The sequence below is a fragment of the Ursus americanus genome, chromosome 22 (assembly GCF_024610735.1).
Source record: "Ursus americanus isolate L20-20 chromosome 22, mUrsAme1.1.p, whole genome shotgun sequence".
In the NCBI taxonomy this organism is placed as follows: domain Eukaryota; kingdom Metazoa; phylum Chordata; class Mammalia; order Carnivora; family Ursidae; genus Ursus; species Ursus americanus.
The window spans coordinates 4,074,466-4,091,515 of record NC_142148.1 but is presented as its reverse complement, the minus strand read 5'-3'; the positions used below and the strand labels follow the sequence as shown (position 1 = coordinate 4,091,515).

The following is a 17,050-nucleotide window of genomic DNA, read 5'->3' as shown; positions in this document are numbered from 1 at the left end:
GAAAGCTGCTATAAACATCTGTGGGCAGGTTTTTGTGTGAGTGTAAGGTTTTGGCTTATTGGGTAATGATATAGCCCCCCTATGCCTTTTTTCCCCCCTACCTTTTGAAAGTTGTAAGATACACATAACATACGATTTATTGTTTCAGGTGTTTTTAAGTGTGCAGTCTAGTGGCACTGAGTACACTCACATTGTTGTGCACACAGCTCCCTTTTAAAAGTCACCGTATTCCAGGGGTGCCTGGCAGGCTCAGTTGGAAGAGCATGCAGCTCTTGATCTCAGGGTCTTGAGTTCAAGCCCCATGTTGGGTGTAGAGATTATTCAAATAAATAAACTTAAAAAAAAAAAGAGCGAGAGAGAAATTAAAAAAAAAATAAAGTAACTGTATTCCAGCAAACCCCAGTTACCCAGGGACTGGGAGGAAGTAAGGGTCTAAGAGGTCCCCACACCGCACAGCAGGCGACAGACTGTAGCTTGGGAAACTCTGAGCTAAAACAGTGGACTCAGCACCAGGTTCTTCCTGAAAAATTCAATGTGTTTAACACATTGGGTACATTTCTCCATAGCCTTCTCTTTCAGGGCCCCAAACATGCATTTTTAGAAACTATTTGTGGCACTTCCATGCCCTTTCTTTGCCCAGGCCCCTTTGTGGGTTGTTTCTGAAAAAAGGGAGCTTTGGCAATAGTCACTTTCCTGCAACTTTTGCCACCTTTCTGTTTACCTCCCTGTAAAGCTGCACACTCATTCCAAAGAGTATTACGAGCTTGGGGGCTCAGAGGAGGTGGGGGGCTGCACATGTGGCAGAATGGAGGAGGCGAGGGGTCCTTCAAGCTCTCTGCCAGGAGGACCCTCAGGATGGCAAGGAGACCATCACCTAGCAATGAGTCTTGCCAACCAGGCGGTCTTCCCAGAGACTTCCCCGACGTGCCTGCCTTTACCACCTTGTGCCTCAGCTTCCCCGTTAGTCCAGTGGGGATAATAGGACCTGCTACTGCCGTGATCCAGAGTGAGAAAAATTAGTGGCAGCCCTTCGAGGTTTCCCCTGAGAAAAGTGCCATCTCCCTGAAGGAAGGTGTTAGTTGGCTCATTATCTTGCCGGGAGGGCTCAGCTGCTCCTGAAGGGTGTCGACTTTGCTGTGATCACATAACAGGCTGCAGAGAGCACAATAATCATCGTGGCAGGTGGGTCAGAAATGTAGCACTCTTTTTCTGGAATTTTGTTTGAAGCCCCGTGCCTCCCTGAGGCAGTCTGGGCTGCTTTTCTCCTTCCCGGAAGGGTGGGCTGATTTCAGGGGGCACGTGGTCATCAGTCCTCAGCTCCCCCAGCGGGACCCCTGGGACCCAACTGGAGTTTTCCTGGTCCCTCCGAGGCCCTTTCTGGGGCTCCGGTATTTACTCTGGGGAGTGGGAGCCCTGTAGGCTTCTTCCATCCTGCTTGCCTGGGCACGCACAGTGGGCTGTTTTTGCTCTGTCCTGGGCCCTCGCCTGATTGCCTCAGGGAGTGGGGTCCAGGTCACCCCTCTACCCAACTCCCCCCTGAAGCCAGCTTTGGAAGGCCTCCTTTTCTTCCCACCTCTCCTTCCCACCTCCTCCCAACTCAGGGACCATCATAACTGAGAATGGGAAATGGATTTCCTCCTTAGGGTTTTGGCTCTGGAATCCGGAAGACTTTGCTCTGTTTCTGCCACAGCAACTCCAGTGAGAGCCCTGCCTGCCCATCCCCCCTCCACATGTAGGAATCAGCTTCGGGCAGCACTGTGGGCCTGACAGCATCTGGGACCCCAGAGCCGTCCGGTGTCTACACTTGGCCAGCTGCACAGCCCGCATGTCACCACTTTCAGGAGGACCCTCGATGCGTGACAGCTTCCTTGCCTGTGGGGTCCCTGAGATGTGTGTTCTGTGTGATCTCTCATCAGTCCCCTCGGGGTCCAGCTCTACCTGCCCCGTGACACACACTTTGTAGCTTCCTTCACCTCGTCTTTTTTCTCCCTTACGAGTGTTTCCTGGGATCACCTCCCAAATAGAATCCTTGTGATGACATCTTTTTTGGGGGAACCCAGCGTGAGACAGCATCTCCTCTCAGAAGCAATGAATGGGGCCTGCTGACTGATGGGGGAAGAGATGGGGTAGGAGGGAAGAAAGGGTGGGGGAGGATTCGCTAGTTAATAGTTCAAAATATCAAGGCCTATCTTTGGAAACCCAAATAAGTGGGTTACTTACTCCACGCTTGGCACCTCGCTCCGTGCTCTCACAGACTATTTCAGGAGCTCTCCCTGTAGGTCTGCCCGAGTGACCTGTTCTCAGAGCTGAGGGATCTGGGTCTCAGGGATATCCACCAGCAAGCCAAGGAAACAGGGACAGGAACTCAGTCTGATGGTTCCCCTGGGAAGCATCTCGAAATTCTTCAGCTAGTAGAAAGGATGCAGAGCCTCGAGGTAAGCCATTGTCTTTCTTCGACATCGGCTCTGAGGAATTGCAGTACCCTCTTCTGATCCCTAAAGATTTTCGTCTTCAAATCTTCTCTTAAAAAATTATAACCTGTCGAATGTTTTGAGGCAGGTGGCATGGTGGCTTGAGATCCATAACGTTAGATAGGTCTTCGAGGAACAGAACGGAAGAGTTGGTTTCAGGATTAAAAAAAGACTGGCTTGTGGCATTTGCCGATTTCTGTGGTGTGAATACCCCCACCATGGCCAGTCCCAAGCTGTGAACACGACATCACTGAACCCGAAGTCGGGGCGATACCAGGATGTGGAGTGCCACACCATCACATGACATTTCCGTCATGGCGACACAGTCAACATAAATAACCCCTGGCTCACCAGTAACGGTGAGATGTAATAAAATAGTAAGTGAGGAGCTTTAAGGATTTAGCACCATTTTAATTGAGGTAAAATTCACGTAGCATCAAACTCACCATTTTAATTATTTTAAAGTGGACATCTTGGCAGCATTCAAGTACGTTCATAATGTCGAAGCACTGCCAGAACATTCTCATCACTGCAAAAGGAAGCCCTGTGCCCAGTCAGGCGTCCACCCCCTATTCTTCCTCTCCATCCCTGGCAACCTTGTAATCCGCTTTCTGTGCCCATGGACTTGCCTCGTCGGGCATTTTCATGTAAATGGAGTCACGCAGGACATGACCTCTTGGGTCTGGCTGCTTTCGCACAGCGTCACGTGTTCAAGGTTCGTCCCCGTGGTAGCGTGTCAGCCCTTCACTCTCGCTGTGGCCGAAGAATATCCCATTGCGTGGACGGACTGCGTCTTGTTTATCCGTTCATCCGCCAGCGGACATGTGGGTTGTTTCCACCTTTTGGCTGTGTTGAATTGTGCTGCTACAAACGTTCACGTATAAGGTTTTATATTTTCAGTTCTTTGGGGTGTATACCTAGACGTTGAGTTGCTGGGTTGTATCGTAGTTCTATGTCTAACTTTCTGAGGAGCCTACAAAATGCTGTTTGCCATCTTGCATTCCCATAAGCAGTGCTCACGTGTTCTGATTTCCCTACGTCCTCAGCAGCGCTTGTCCTTCAGCTGGTGGTTACTGCTGAAGACACGCTGGCGTGAAGTCCTATCTCACTGTGTTTTTGATTTACATTTTTCTAACGACTGATGGTATCGAGCATCTTTGCCTGTGCTTTTGGCTTCGTATATCTTCCTCGGAGAAATGTGTATTCAGGTCCTTTGCTCATTTTGTAGATGAATTGGTTGTCTTTTTTGAGTTGTGAGAATTCTTTATGTAATCTGGACATATCAGATACATGATTTGCAAATACTTTCTTCCGTTCTGTGAGTTGTCTGAATGAAACATGAGAGACTATGGACTCTGAGAAACAAACTGAGGGCCTCAGAGGGGAGGGGGGTGGGGGAATGGGATAGACCGGTGATGGGTAGTAAGGAGGGCACGTATTGCATGGTGCACTGGGTGTTATACGCAACTAAAGAATCATCGAGCCTTACATCGAAAACCGGGGATGTACTGTATGGTGACTAACATAATATAATAAAAAATCATTAAAAAAAAAATCTGAGCAGGATCTGCACCAAAAAAACAAAACAAAACAAAAAAACAAAAAAAAACTTATTATGTTGTTAGCCAACATATAGTACATCTTGTTGTCTTTGATTCACAGAAGTTTAATTTTGGTAAAAAAAATATTTTAAAACTTGGTATGAAATTATATAAAATGTGATTTTGAAAGGTTTTTTTAATTGCTTGTGCTTTTGATGTCATATCTAAGAATTCATTGCCAAATCCAAGGTCATGAAGATTTACTGCTACATTTTCTTCTAAGAGTTTTGTAGTTTTAACTCTTACATGTAGGTCTTTGATCAATTTTAAGTTAATTTTCATATATGAAGTGAGATAGGGAGTTCAGCTTCATTCTTTTGCATGTGAATATCCAGTTGTATACCTTTGTTTTTAATATAACTTATTTATATAATGTAACTTTTAATTATGGCCATGTTTAACACCTGGCTTGCAAAGTTCCTGAAAATCAGCTCTCATGAGCCAGCATGAGCTGGTATGAGCCAATATGAGCCAGTACCCGCATGTGCCTACTTCTCCATTACCCAGCTGCAAAAAGCTGCAATATGTATTGTTTTTCTGAAGGAGCTGAGCTGGGGGATGATCGAAGTGTGCTTATGGAGCTCTTAGGGGATGGGTGTCTGAGTAAGAAGCATCTGGAGACCCCCACTCCTATAACCACGGACGTGTCCTTCCTCTTCCCATTGTATTTGGCTTTCCCCCTCCCCCTGCCATGGTTTGAAGAACATGGCTGGGTCTCTCTTGCAGTCTTGCCTAATATTTGCCCAGCTCTTCTCTCTGGCTGACAGGGAACTGATTGTGTCCCAGTTGGATCTGGAGGGGTTTTGGAAGCCTCACCTTTGAGCAGGGACCCAAGCCTGATGCTGAAGTTGAGGAAGTGCTCCTTATCCTGGTGGAGTAACCAGATAAAATACAGGCTGCCCTTACATTTGGATTTCAGGTAAATAATACATAATTTTTAGTTAAGCATGACCTGTGCAAGATTGGGATATACTTATACTAAAGAATTATATGTTGTTTGTCTGAAATTCATTTAGCAGGGCATCTTCTGTTCTCATTTGCTAAATCTGTTAGGCTTCCCTTCAAGTCCATTTTCTTCCTTATTGCCCTCATCCAGCGGCATAGACTAAGAACTCCAGGGTGAAGAGGGTCCTAGGGAGGTGCTGATTCTCTGCCCATTTTACAGATCTGGAAACCAAGTCCTGGCATGGAATCACTGTGGACTTAGAAAAGTCAGCACATTTTCTAAGTGTCCCCTCTGCACAGGGCACTGTGCTGGGTGTTGGGGGTGACGGTGATAAGCCTACGTGTGTAGAGGGCGAGGGTCAAGAGTTCCTGTAAGGCGTGTGAAATAAGAGACAGGATTCAGACAGACCTGGGTCCAGATCCTGCTTTTCCATGTATTAGCTGCGTGTCATGTCACTTGTCTCTGAGCCTCTGGCTCCCTTTCTTAATGTGGGGTAACTACTTCTAATGTGGGGATTGTTACCAGGCTCCAGTGGGGTGATGAAATGCCAGGTGGGGCAGGGAAGGGCTTACTGCATGATGAGAGAAGAGAGGTACCTGCGGTGAATTTTGGTTGTTGCCCACAGGTCGCCAGGCATCCTGGACCACCCAGATGATGCAGGATGGAGGTGCCAGAACTCACTCGCCCTGCCTTGCCTGCCAGGCATCAGCCAGCTCCTGCTCCTGGACGCCCAGGAGCCCTAGGTGGGCAGGTCTCACCTCACCTGACCCTGGGCCCTGTCATTCTGCCACCAGAGCAGGGTCTGGCCCCTACCGTGTTCCTGAAGGCCCTGCCCATCCCATTGTACCACACAGTGCCTCCGGGGGGCCTCCAGCCACGTGCCCCCCTCGTGACATGCAGCCTGGATGGGGGCGGCGTACCCTTTATTCTTAGTCCCGTGCTGCGGCCTGAAGGACCGGGCCCTACCCAGGTGGGGAAGCCAGCGGCCCCGGCACTCACCGTGAACATTGTGGGCACTCTGCCTGTCCTGTCGCCAGGCCTGGGGCCCATGCTGGGGAGCCCTGGCAAGGTACGGAATGCCGGCAAATACCTTTGCCCACACTGTGGCCGGGATTGCCTGAAGCCCAGTGTTCTGGAGAAGCACATCCGATCCCACACGGGTGAGAGGCCCTTCCCGTGTGCCACCTGTGGCATTGCCTTTAAGACCCAGAGCAACCTATATAAGCACAGACGCACCCAGACCCACCTCAACCACTCTCGGCTCTCCTCGGAGTCTGATGCAGGTGGGGGCAGCCTCCTGGAGGAGGGGGACAAGGCTGGAGAGAGCTCCAGAGCAGATGGCATGGGGGACAGCAGCAACCAGAGGGTGGGTGGTGGGGCCCGATCAGAGAGACCCTTTTCTCCAGGCACCCAGGGTCCTGGGCACTGCCCAGCATCAGCCATGCACCTGTCTTCTGTTGCCAAGACCCTGGGTCTGAAGTTGGAAGCTGTTCCCTGTCCAGGGTCCACATGTGCTGACAGAGAGACCCCCGTGGACTCTGCCCACACGGCCTCCCCTGGGCTTGCCCTGGCTGGCTCCCAGCCGAGGTGGAAGCTGCCAGAGCAGATGTCCCCGACTGCTGGCCGGCCATGCTCCCTGCAGCAGCAGCAGGTGGCCACGTCCTCGGAGAAGCCCTGGGATGCCAAGGCCTCGGAGGGCCGGCTGCGGAAGTGTGAGAGCACTGACTCGGGCTACCTGTCCCGCTCGGACAGCGCGGAGCAGCCTCCAGCCCCCGGCAGCCCCCTGCACAGCCTGTCTGAGCACAGTGCCGAGTCTGAGGGGGAGGTGGCCCTGGGACCCGGGGGGCCCGGCCTCCAGCTGGAGAAGAAGCATCTGGAGGAGCGCATCGCCTGGCTTATCTCCCACAATCAGGCTGTGGTGGACGATTCCCAGCTGGACAATGTGCGGCCCCGCAAGACGGTCCTGTGCAAGCAAGGCAGCATCGACCTGCCCATGCCCTATACCTACAAGGACTCCTTCCACTTTGACATCCGGGCTCTGCAGCCCGGCCGGAGGAAGCCTGCTGTCCTTAGCTCAGCCCGTTCCACCTTCACCCCCCCAGACAAGGCAAGGCCACTCTTTTTTCACTCCGTCCCCACCCAGCTCTCTACCACCGTGGCATGTGTGCCCATCACCAGGAGCAACTCACTGCCCTTTGTCGAGGGCACCAGGACATGGCAGGAACCCCCGGACCCCCAGGATGCCTGCCCCAGGAGGCAGAAGCCTCTGAGCCCCAGGCCTGCCCCTGCCCGACTGGTAGATGTCCCCAGCAGCCACCCCCGGGCCCTGGTCAGACAGGCTGCAGTGGAGGACCTGCCATGTCCCCCCACTGGAGACAGCCTGACCCCCGCAGAGGACCCGGATGGAAACAGAGCTGCTGCTGGGGAGGGGGCAGCCAGCAAGGGCAGAGCAGCCAGTAAGAAATGCAGCCAGAGGAAGCTGAAGATGTTCTCCCAGGACAAGTGGCAGGTGTATGGGAATGAGACATTCAAGAAAATCTACCAGAAAATGAAAAGCAGTTGCCATGGAGGGAAGAAGGCAAAGGAGGTGACCGTGGGTAGCGGGACAGAGCTGGACCTTCCTTTCCAGGAAGAGTTAGCAGGGAATGAAGGCACAGTCCTGTCCCAGGACGGGAGGACCCCTGTCCATGGGGACACATCTGTGGGGGCCAAGCCAGGGCCTTGCAGAAGTCCACTGGGCCCGGAGGGCTTCTTGGGGATGGAGTCCCCCAGGCAGAGGGAGATGGTGGCCAGAGCAGGAGGCAATGACCAGCCCAGGGTGAACAGGGCCACTTCACCCCCCACCCTCAGCTGCAGAGAACCCCCCTGTTCTGGTGGCAAGAGCCTCCTGCTTTCTCCAAATGGGAGGCTGAAGCTGGGGTGTCAGCTGCCCCCATCACCTGGTCCCCTAAAGGGAGGTGAACTAAAGGCTCCCAAGCTGGTTTTGTCAGACCCTAAGCTGGAAGGAAGCACCCGTGGTGGTGGGGACAAGAAGGAGACCTGTCAGTGGACCCAAACTGTGGCGAGACGGCCCAGTGGTGGCTCTGCAGAGCCCCAGCCCGCAGAGGACAAGCTTCCCTCAGAGAGAAAGAAGCTGAAGGTGGAGAAACTGAGCTTCCAGGAACAATCAGAGCCTCTGGAAACAGAAAGAGAGGTCCCAGGCGGCCCTGTGCAGGCCACGTCCCCGACATCTCAGAACCAGGACAGTGACCCTAGGGATAAGCCAGGGGGGCTGCATGAGAGTGCTGATGGTGTGGTGATGGGCAGGGCTGGGCATCCAGGCAAGCCCTTGGAGCTTTCTGGCGCCGCCTCTACTGCTCCATCTGTGGCCCCAAGGCAGGTGGGGCTGAGGGAAGAGATCTTGCCCTGTCCTACAGCTGCATCCCTTGGGCATCAGTCCCACCTTGCCACTGAGGCCCCCAGTGTCCTCGCTGCCCTGGCAGACACTGCCTTCCCTCCCAAGTACCTCCTCAGGTTGCCTCAGGGAGAGACCCGCCCACCACTTCCCATCCCCCCGGGGCCCGGACAAGGCCAGGACCCTCTCTGCAGGAGAAGGTGGCCTGAGGAACGGGCATCCTTTGTTGGGTCAGGGCCGGGGATCCTTCTGCCTCCCTGCCTGGCCTCAGGCTTGGCCCCCAGTGGGACAGACAGCTTCGAGGAGGACCCCGGCTGCTCTAGGCCGTGGGGCAGGAGAAAAGGGGTGCAGGGAGAGGAGAAGAGAGACTTGGACACTGGCACCCCAGCAGTGGGGCCGTCCCCTGGCTCATCCACCGGTGCCCCCAGGGAGACAGCCTCCTTCCTGCCCACCCCAGCGTGTGCCACCTGGAAGACTGGGCCCCCTGACACCCAACACCTCTGCACGGGCAGCTCTGTGGTGGGGACCAGGCCATCTGGGGGTGTCCCGAGTCCCTGTGCACTCAGGAGGGAGTTAGGGGGACCTCCTGAGAATGCCCTGGAAGACCCTCCCTCGGGGCCTCTGGCTGGGCTCAGTTCCTGCTGCTCCTCTCTCATGGCCCCCACGCCCCCCAGCTGGCCAGAGCTGGCCTCGTGTACCCAGTCGGAGACCCTGTGGAGCTTCAGGGCCCACGGCCCTTTCCCATCATTGAGGGCCGAGCCCCGACTCACATGGTGTTGCTTGAGCCGAAGCCTGCCTTTGCCCACAGAGCAGAAAGAAAAGGCTGCTTCTGTGTACTTGGCACTGCACTTCCTTGGTGGCAGCCCCCAGGACAAGGGTCCAGACACCCGGCCCGTGAGCAGGGCGGTGATGGGAGGACGGACGAAGACGGGCCTGGGAGAAGGAGGGCAGGTCCAGACGTCAAAGGTAACATCTTCTTTGCCCGGGGCCCCGGGGCTGGGGGCGTGTGCTTGGCAGGCGGGACGCGTGATGATGGAGACGGGGGTGGGGGGGTGGGGGGGGTGAAGCCACCCCGGGCACAGCTGCTGTTCGTGATACCGGCTTCTCAGCCTGCTCCCAAGGGAAGTGGGGCTGCCAAAGACACGGCAGGGTAGGGTAAAGGCCAGAAATGCAGCACAAGACAAAACAAAATCATGAAAAAGTACATTTCAAAGGAAAGGATTACTGTACCAAGACCCTAGATGAGATACTTTTTATCACTAGACATTAAATTTAACTCTGAGCTTCCTGGTAACAGCAGCAAAAAGTGAAATGAAACACTGCCCAGGAGAGCTCTGTGGGTGACAGAAGAGTATAAACCGGAGATTGTTACTGAAGATAGACTCCGGGTGGAACACCAGCTCTTACTTAGGAGGAGAGAATTTTTCAGGCGCCCGGCTGGCTCAGATGGTAGTGCATGGGACACTTGATCTTGGGGTTCTGAGTTCGAGCCTCTACATTGGGTGTAGAGATGACTTAAAAATAAGATTAAAAAAGAGAGAGCAAGAGAGAGAGAGTTATTGTGCCAGGAACTCGGGAAACAATTACTGTGATCAGATTAAACCTATCTTCCAAGTTCCCTGGGAGCGGCTAAAAGGGAGGGGCCGAGTGCTCTGGAGCTCTCACTTGGTGCCTAGTGCGAAGTTTGCAGTCCCATCTGGATAGCGAGTCCATGCGTCTGTATTATGTCCTGCTCTGGGAAGTCTTGGCCCCGGGCAGCTGAAGAAGGTCCTGGAGCCTCTCTTCTGATATAACCATAGGCAGCAGTGGCAGGGCCGGGACTTCAGAGCCTTGCAGGCTGTTCTTTATCCCGAGAGTGAGAGTGGTGATTAATAAAGAATGTGCTGCCTCCCAGATGAGGAGGTGGAGGAGGGTGGTCTGAGACCCAGTTTGGCCCTCCTTCTTCCAAAAGGCAATTAGGTACCAGGTGCGGGGGTTCCTGGAGGGGTAGAGTTGGGGGCTGGGAGGGGACCTGGCCACAGTGCTCCCTGGGCCTAACACCACAAGGCTTAGAACAACATGAGGCTAACATGCCTGGTATTTTCAGCTCTCCTGCCCAGTGGCCTCAGGGATGGTGTCCCAGGAGCGGGTGTCTGAGCCCGAACGGAAGAAAGGACTGCCATGGAGGAAGGCGAAGATGTTTCGGGGGAGTGGCAAACAGAAGCTGAGCATCCGTTCCAGAAGGTAGGGGTATGACCACCTCTGTCTGTCTCACGCGTGCCCATTGTGTCAGGAGCTGCAAGGGGCGATTTGCTAACCCCAGGAAAACCTTCACAGGGGTTCCAGAGGTGTCTGTGTAGGAGTGAGGGTCTAGGGGTTTGTTCCCCATCAGCCCATCTGCACAGCACCCCCCTTCCCCCCCGCTGCCGACTGTGTGCTTTTCAGGGGCACCTCTCCAAGGCCAGGAATCCAGTGAATATTTGAAATAACTGCCTTGAGAATACATCCGCCCGTTTAAGTCCTGAGGAGAGAGCGTGTTAATTATTTATAGCTTTTATTGCTTTTTTATTTATGCAAGCAGTACATGTCCTTTGCAGAAAAGTTCGGAAATACAGGCCAGCAGAGAGGAGGTGATAAATCATCCTGGTACTGCCACTGCCCCGGGGAGCGCTACTGGCATGCAGGGCGCTCCCTTCCAGACTTTTCTCTGTGACGTGTGCATGTGCAGCATTTCCAGACAACAGACGGGATGCACAGATTTTACTAATACCGTTCTTTCATTCTTGACGGTCTTGCCTCTTTGCTCTAAACTCTCTAGCCATTGGGGATGAGGGGGAAAGGCCACTCTTCCACCAGGCCCCAGCCCCTCTGTGCCGTCCAAGAAGCTGTTGGGTCTGGTTTTCCCGTGGCCTACTGTCCCACTTAGGGTGACTTCATACTGCCTCCCTGTCTCCTGTCCTTGGATTCCCACTCCGAACCCAGAGTCCTGATGCTTTCTGGAAATCGCCCCCCCCACCCCGGCCACATCTCGGCCCCCTATTCTCCCCTTCCTGGAAGGCACCTGCCTTCTCCCCTCATTGTCAATATTGGACCCAAAGCTGAGATATTCTTCAAGAGGCAGTGCAGATTCCTGATTCTTCCCTGCAGCTGCTCAGAACCTCCATGGCGAGAGATGATGTGCCCTCTAGACAGGCTTTGAGATGAGACCTCTGCCCCTGTTTCAGTTGTCTGCCGGACCACGTGTCCAGAGCTGGCATCACTGAGAGCTTCCTATGTGCCAGGCACTGTACAGTGACACCCCCCCCCCCCCGTTTTTCCCTTGAGGAATCTGAGACACAGATAGATCAGGCAGCCTCTCCAAGGACCCAGATGTGAATCAGCAAGTCTTTTTTTTTTTTTTTTTTTAAGATTTTCTTTTTTTTTATTCCGGAGAGAGAGAGAATGAAAGAGCACAAGCAGGGGGGAGCAGCAGAGGGAGAGGGAGAAGCAGGCTCCTCACTGAGCAGGGAACCCGATGTGGGGCTGGATCCCAGGACCCTGGGATCATGACCTGAGCCAGAGGCAGATGTTTAACCGACTGAGCCACCCAGGGGCCCCGAATCAGCAAGTCTTACTCCAGAGCCCATATGGCAGTTAGCAGCTTGCCCTGTGCTCCCCAGCCCGCGACAGGCATGAGAGTCACCTGGAGTTGCCTGGGTTTTCTTGTGGTGCTGAGACACATTCCTCAGGCCTGGGGTGGGGCCCGAGACTCTACATTTCTAACAGGCTCCCAGGTGATGCTCAGGGTGCCGGCCCCCAGGAGCACTCTTGCAGGAGCTATTCTTCGTGCTGCCCCAAACCACATTTCATTCTTCCCAAAAGAAGCCCTGCTGTTCATAGCTGAGCTAAAGAAGGGTCACTGCCCATGTGACAGGGACACCCAGCCCTACCGCAAACCCCTGAGCCGTGCAGAGTGGGGGAGGGATGGCTCCCTCAGGAAGAATTTGGGTGCTGTTCTCAGATGGAATGAACACTAGCCACACCAAAGACTAGCTGCTCATGGATTCAAGGAGCACAGGGATGTTGGCAGGTGGCCTTGTGCCCCGTCAGTATGTCACACATTGGACTGATGCGGAAGAAGCACTAAATTGCATGGAGTGACAGCTGCCAAGCCTGTTTCTGGGCCTCAGTCATGGTCCCAGGAGATGTGGGGGGAGGGACAGGCATGCGTTCTTCACTGACTGCTCCCACCTTCCCAAGATTACATCTTAGCTAATACAGCAGATCGTCCCATGCACTTATTAGGTGCCAGGAGCTGCACGTGGAGGCCAGAGGGGAAATGTCTCCAAACCAGGCTGGTGGTGCCAGGCTGATGCTCCAGGAGGCCAGGACAGGTGTCTGCAACACCTCCTGGGCCAAGCTTAGCCCGGGTGATAATCTCCCGTATTGAAAGGTTTTGACTCTTAGTAACCAAATAAATACCAGGAGATTTCACATAAAAATCTGAATTTCTAGCTTGTCTTGAAATATCTGAAGCTCTGGAGAGGCTGGGCCTGTCTACTTGCATGGCCGCGGCTAGCTGGAGCTGGGTAGTGGCCGCCCCTGTGGGCAGCGCCTGTGCTCTGCACCTGGCCTCAGTTCCCGACCTCTCCATGTTGTGTTATATTCGAGTTTGCAGATCTTGGTCTTAACATCTGGCTTTGTGGGAGCCGAAACACTGCCTCCCCCGTCAACGAGCTTCTCAGCAAGAGCCCATGGGTGGGGAGGTAAGTGAGGGGGCATTGGCACAGGGATAGAATAAGGAGGGGTCTGAATCCTGGATGAGGATGAGGCCATTGAGATTTTTATGTCCATGGAGCGTTTATCGGGTGACCGTGATTGAGCCATCATTTGTGCCTTTATTGGCTTGTGACTGTCCTTTGAGTTCATTCCAGCTTCCCGGAGTGTCCCGCCTTGGCACGTGCAGACCCTCTGCCTCCTCGTGCACAGCTCACCTCTGGCTCCCCCTTGTTTCAGCACAGACAGCAGCACTGCCGTGGGACCTCCCTGACTCTGTACCTCAATGTTCTCCCTCCCATCAGCTCCCTCCCACCATCTGGTTTTATTACCTTCACAGCATGCGGCAGAATTCATGGTTTTGTTTTGTTTTGTTTTTTTTGAGGCGTAGAGTTCATGGTAGCTTGCTTCTTCAACACCAACAGTGGGGAGAGAGTGTGCCTCTGCTGCCTTAAGCCTCTGACCTCGAGATCATCTTCTGATGGGCTAGCCTGATTAGGTCAGGCCCACCCAGGATAATCCACCTCTTGGTTAGAAACTTTAATTGCATCGCAGAAATACCTTTACCTTTGCCATATTTTGTTAGGAGCAAGTCACAGGTTGCACCACACTGAAGAGGAGAGGATTACACAAAGATGTGACTTGCAGGATCACCCTAGGGTGTCTGCCAGAAATGGTTTTCCCTGGCTCACCCAGCTGAGGGAATTACGGCTGCAATCTGACTTTTCTGACCCAGTGTCTTCTGTCATACCATTCATAGTGGTTGCTAAGACTTGTCCTTTTAACAAAGGACACACATCTCTGGGGAGGTGTTCAGAAGGGAATACGATGCTGGGCTTAAAAGAGTTCCCTTTAATGGCAGATTTCTTACTAAGCCACTGGTTTGATAGCATTTGGCCTGTAAAGATTTGATAAAGGAGATGACCAATTTGTTTGACTCACACGAGTTCTCTGACTCAGTTCATTTTCTGGTGGTGGATGGCATAGTTGGATGGTAGGGCTTCTTGGAGAATGTTCTCTCCATTTCTTTCATATTTAGTCCATCTTCAGAAACAGGGGTTTGGTGCCCAGTCTAAGGGGCAGTGTTGGGGAAATGCTGAAACGTAGGGCCTCGTCTAAAGCGGCTTCGGCTTCGAGTTCCCTGTTCAGGAGGCCATTCACACAACTTGTTTCTTCTCTTTAGTATATTGAAATCCATCCGTTTCTCACATTGTAACTTATGGCCAATTTATAACAGAAGTTAATAGTAACATGGAATTTGTTGAACATATATTTACTTTGCAGATAACCAAACAGGAAAGCTTTTGAAGCGTCTATCATTTATCATCCATCCATCCATCCATCCATCCATCCATCCATCCATATCTCTACTCTCCCACCCCTGTACGTACCGTCTACCTAGTTTTCTGTTGCTGCTGTAACAAATTACCAGTTTCATGTAAATTTTGTTTTGAACAACACCAATTTATTATAGTTCTGAAGTTCAGAATTCAATATGTGTCTCCCTGACAAAATCAAGGTGTCAGCAGGGCTGTGCTCCTTCTGGAGACTCCAGTGGACAATCAGTTTCCTGCTCGTTTGGGTGGTTGGCAGAATTTTGCTGCTGGCCAGTGGCTCCTCTTTCGTATCGCAAACCAGCGAGGGCAGGCTGGGTCCCTTTCGCGCTTCACGTCTCTGCTCCTTCTTGTGCAGTCTCACTTTCAGACCCAATCTTCTGCCTCGTCTTTCATCTCTACGGACTCCTGTGGTTAGATTGGGTTTACCTGGATAATCCAGGAAACCTCGTCTTCTTGGGGATGATGCCCTCGGTCACGTTCGCGAAGTCCCCTTTGTCGGAGATATCACACAGACACAGCTCTGGGGATTAGGACACGGACATCTTTGAGGGTGGGGGGCATTATTCCACACCGTCTACCTATCTATCCGTGTGTCCACCCACGTGTGTGTGATGTATGTGTGCAAGTATGCATCAGTTTATGTATCAGTCTATGCGCTCACGTGTGTATGTGTGTGTGCATGCGTCTTTCTGTCCTTTATCCACCTGTGAGTTCTCTCCTTGAGAAAGAGGCCTGTTTTCTTATTCATGTTCCCATTTAGCTTCAGTTGTCTTCACGTTCACCAGAAAATGAAATAATGTAGCAGAGACTCTCCGTAGGCCTTAGCTCCCAGCACATGTGGTGAAACCTGGGTAGCAGAATATCTGTTCTCTTTTACTCTTGTTTTGATCACATTTAAAAATGCAGAACAGTTCAGAAAATATGTAACAGACTCCTGGGTAATGATCCAGCATTTGCAAATATTAACATTTTGTCATACTTGTTTCTGAGCCTTTAAAAAAATGAAATAAAATATTACTTTATATTTTATATATAAAGTGCATATTATCATATATTTTATGTATATATATACACATATACATATACGTTATGTAGTTTTACATATTTGGCACTGATTCCATCTGTGTTTTCATACTTTGCAAGTCAGTGTACATGCTAATAATATATACAATTGTTTTCAGTCTTTAAAATATGTGTATAAATATCATACTGAATTAATCATTCTTCAGTTTGATTTTTAAACTCAGTATCGTGTCTTTGAAGATCTAGCCATGTTGGTCACATGCATTGATCGTAAGTGCTGTAGATCGTAAGTGCTGTAGACTGCTCCTTCCCATGAGTATAACACGTTCTGTTGTCCATTTCCCTAATTATGAGCATTGAATTATCTCCCAGTTTTTTTTGTTTTTGTTTTTTGTTTTTTCCTAATTTTCAGTGAATGAATGCACATACATACCTGCCTCCTTAGGCACAAGGCAAGAGGTTTTCTCAGAAATACACCTGAAAATGGAATTGCTGGGTTATAAGGTAATCACATTTTCAACTTCACATGTTATTTCTGAATCACCTTCAGAGTGGATGTATCACTTTACACGTCCTCCAGCTGTGAGTGAAAGTTTGCCCTGCTCCCGTATTTCTACTAAGGCTTGTAATGAGCAGATTGTATGCTGTGCCCATCCAGAATTTGTAAGTTTCGGTATATGTTCTAGGTTTGTGTATGTGCTTTGCCATTACACACCCTGCAGATATTTTCCCAAGTCTGTTCTTTTGTCTTTTGAAACCCATTTCTGTATATTTTACCCACATAATTGCAAATGTCTTGTCTCTTCATTCTTTTTTGCATATCAGATCTTACTTCTGGGATTGTTTTCTTCTGTCTGAAGCATGTGTTTTTGAACTTCTCAAAAAGAAGAAAAATCTCTGTTCTCATTAGTCTGAAAATACATCGATTTCTTCCTTGTTGTTGAAAAATGTTCTTGCTGGGTATACAGCCTCAGGCTGACGGTTACTTTCTCTCCATACATCAAAGCTACTCCTGCACTGTCATTTGGCTTCTATTTTGTGGCGGAAAAGTTAGCTATTAGTGTACTCATCTGTCTTCGGAAGGTCCCTTATCTCTGGCTGCTTTTAAGATCTTCTTTTAATCCTTGGTGTTCCATAGTTTTACTGTGATGTATACAGATGTAGTTACCATTATTTATTCCATTAGGAATCCACTGGGTTTTTATGATTTGTGGATTGAGGTCTATGTAGAAAATTCTCAGCCATCATTCTTCAGACATTGTCTCTATCCCATTCTCGTTCTTCTCTTTCTGGAACACTGAAATACTGTATCTTAGATCTCTCTTTTATGCGTCTTAACCTCTATTTTCAATAACTTTGTCTTTCTGTGCTAAAATCTAGATACTTTGTTCAGATCTGTCTTTAAAATTTTACTAATATTCTCAACCCCCTGAGTTATTCTTTTAAAGTTCTATTAAGGTATATTGAACTGTAATGTTATGCATATTTAAAGTAGACAGTTTAGTAAGCTTGGACATAATGTACACACCTGTGAAACCCATAGC

General features: G+C 50.9%; 1 protein-coding gene across 1 annotated transcript in view; it reads left to right on the top strand.

Annotated features, from left to right (window-relative positions):
• The first annotated feature begins 5,652 nt into the window (after positions 1 to 5,652).
• The window catches only part of ZNF831 (zinc finger protein 831), a 69,604-nt gene continuing 58,206 nt past the window's right edge, over positions 5,653 to 17,050 (top strand). Inside the window, exons 1-2 of the mRNA XM_045814641.2 lie at positions 5,653 to 9,378; positions 10,499 to 10,635. Coding sequence (XP_045670597.2) covers positions 5,680 to 9,378; positions 10,499 to 10,635 — 3,836 coding nt within the window. The 5' untranslated portion in view covers positions 5,653 to 5,679. The remainder of the gene's footprint in view (positions 9,379 to 10,498; positions 10,636 to 17,050) is intronic.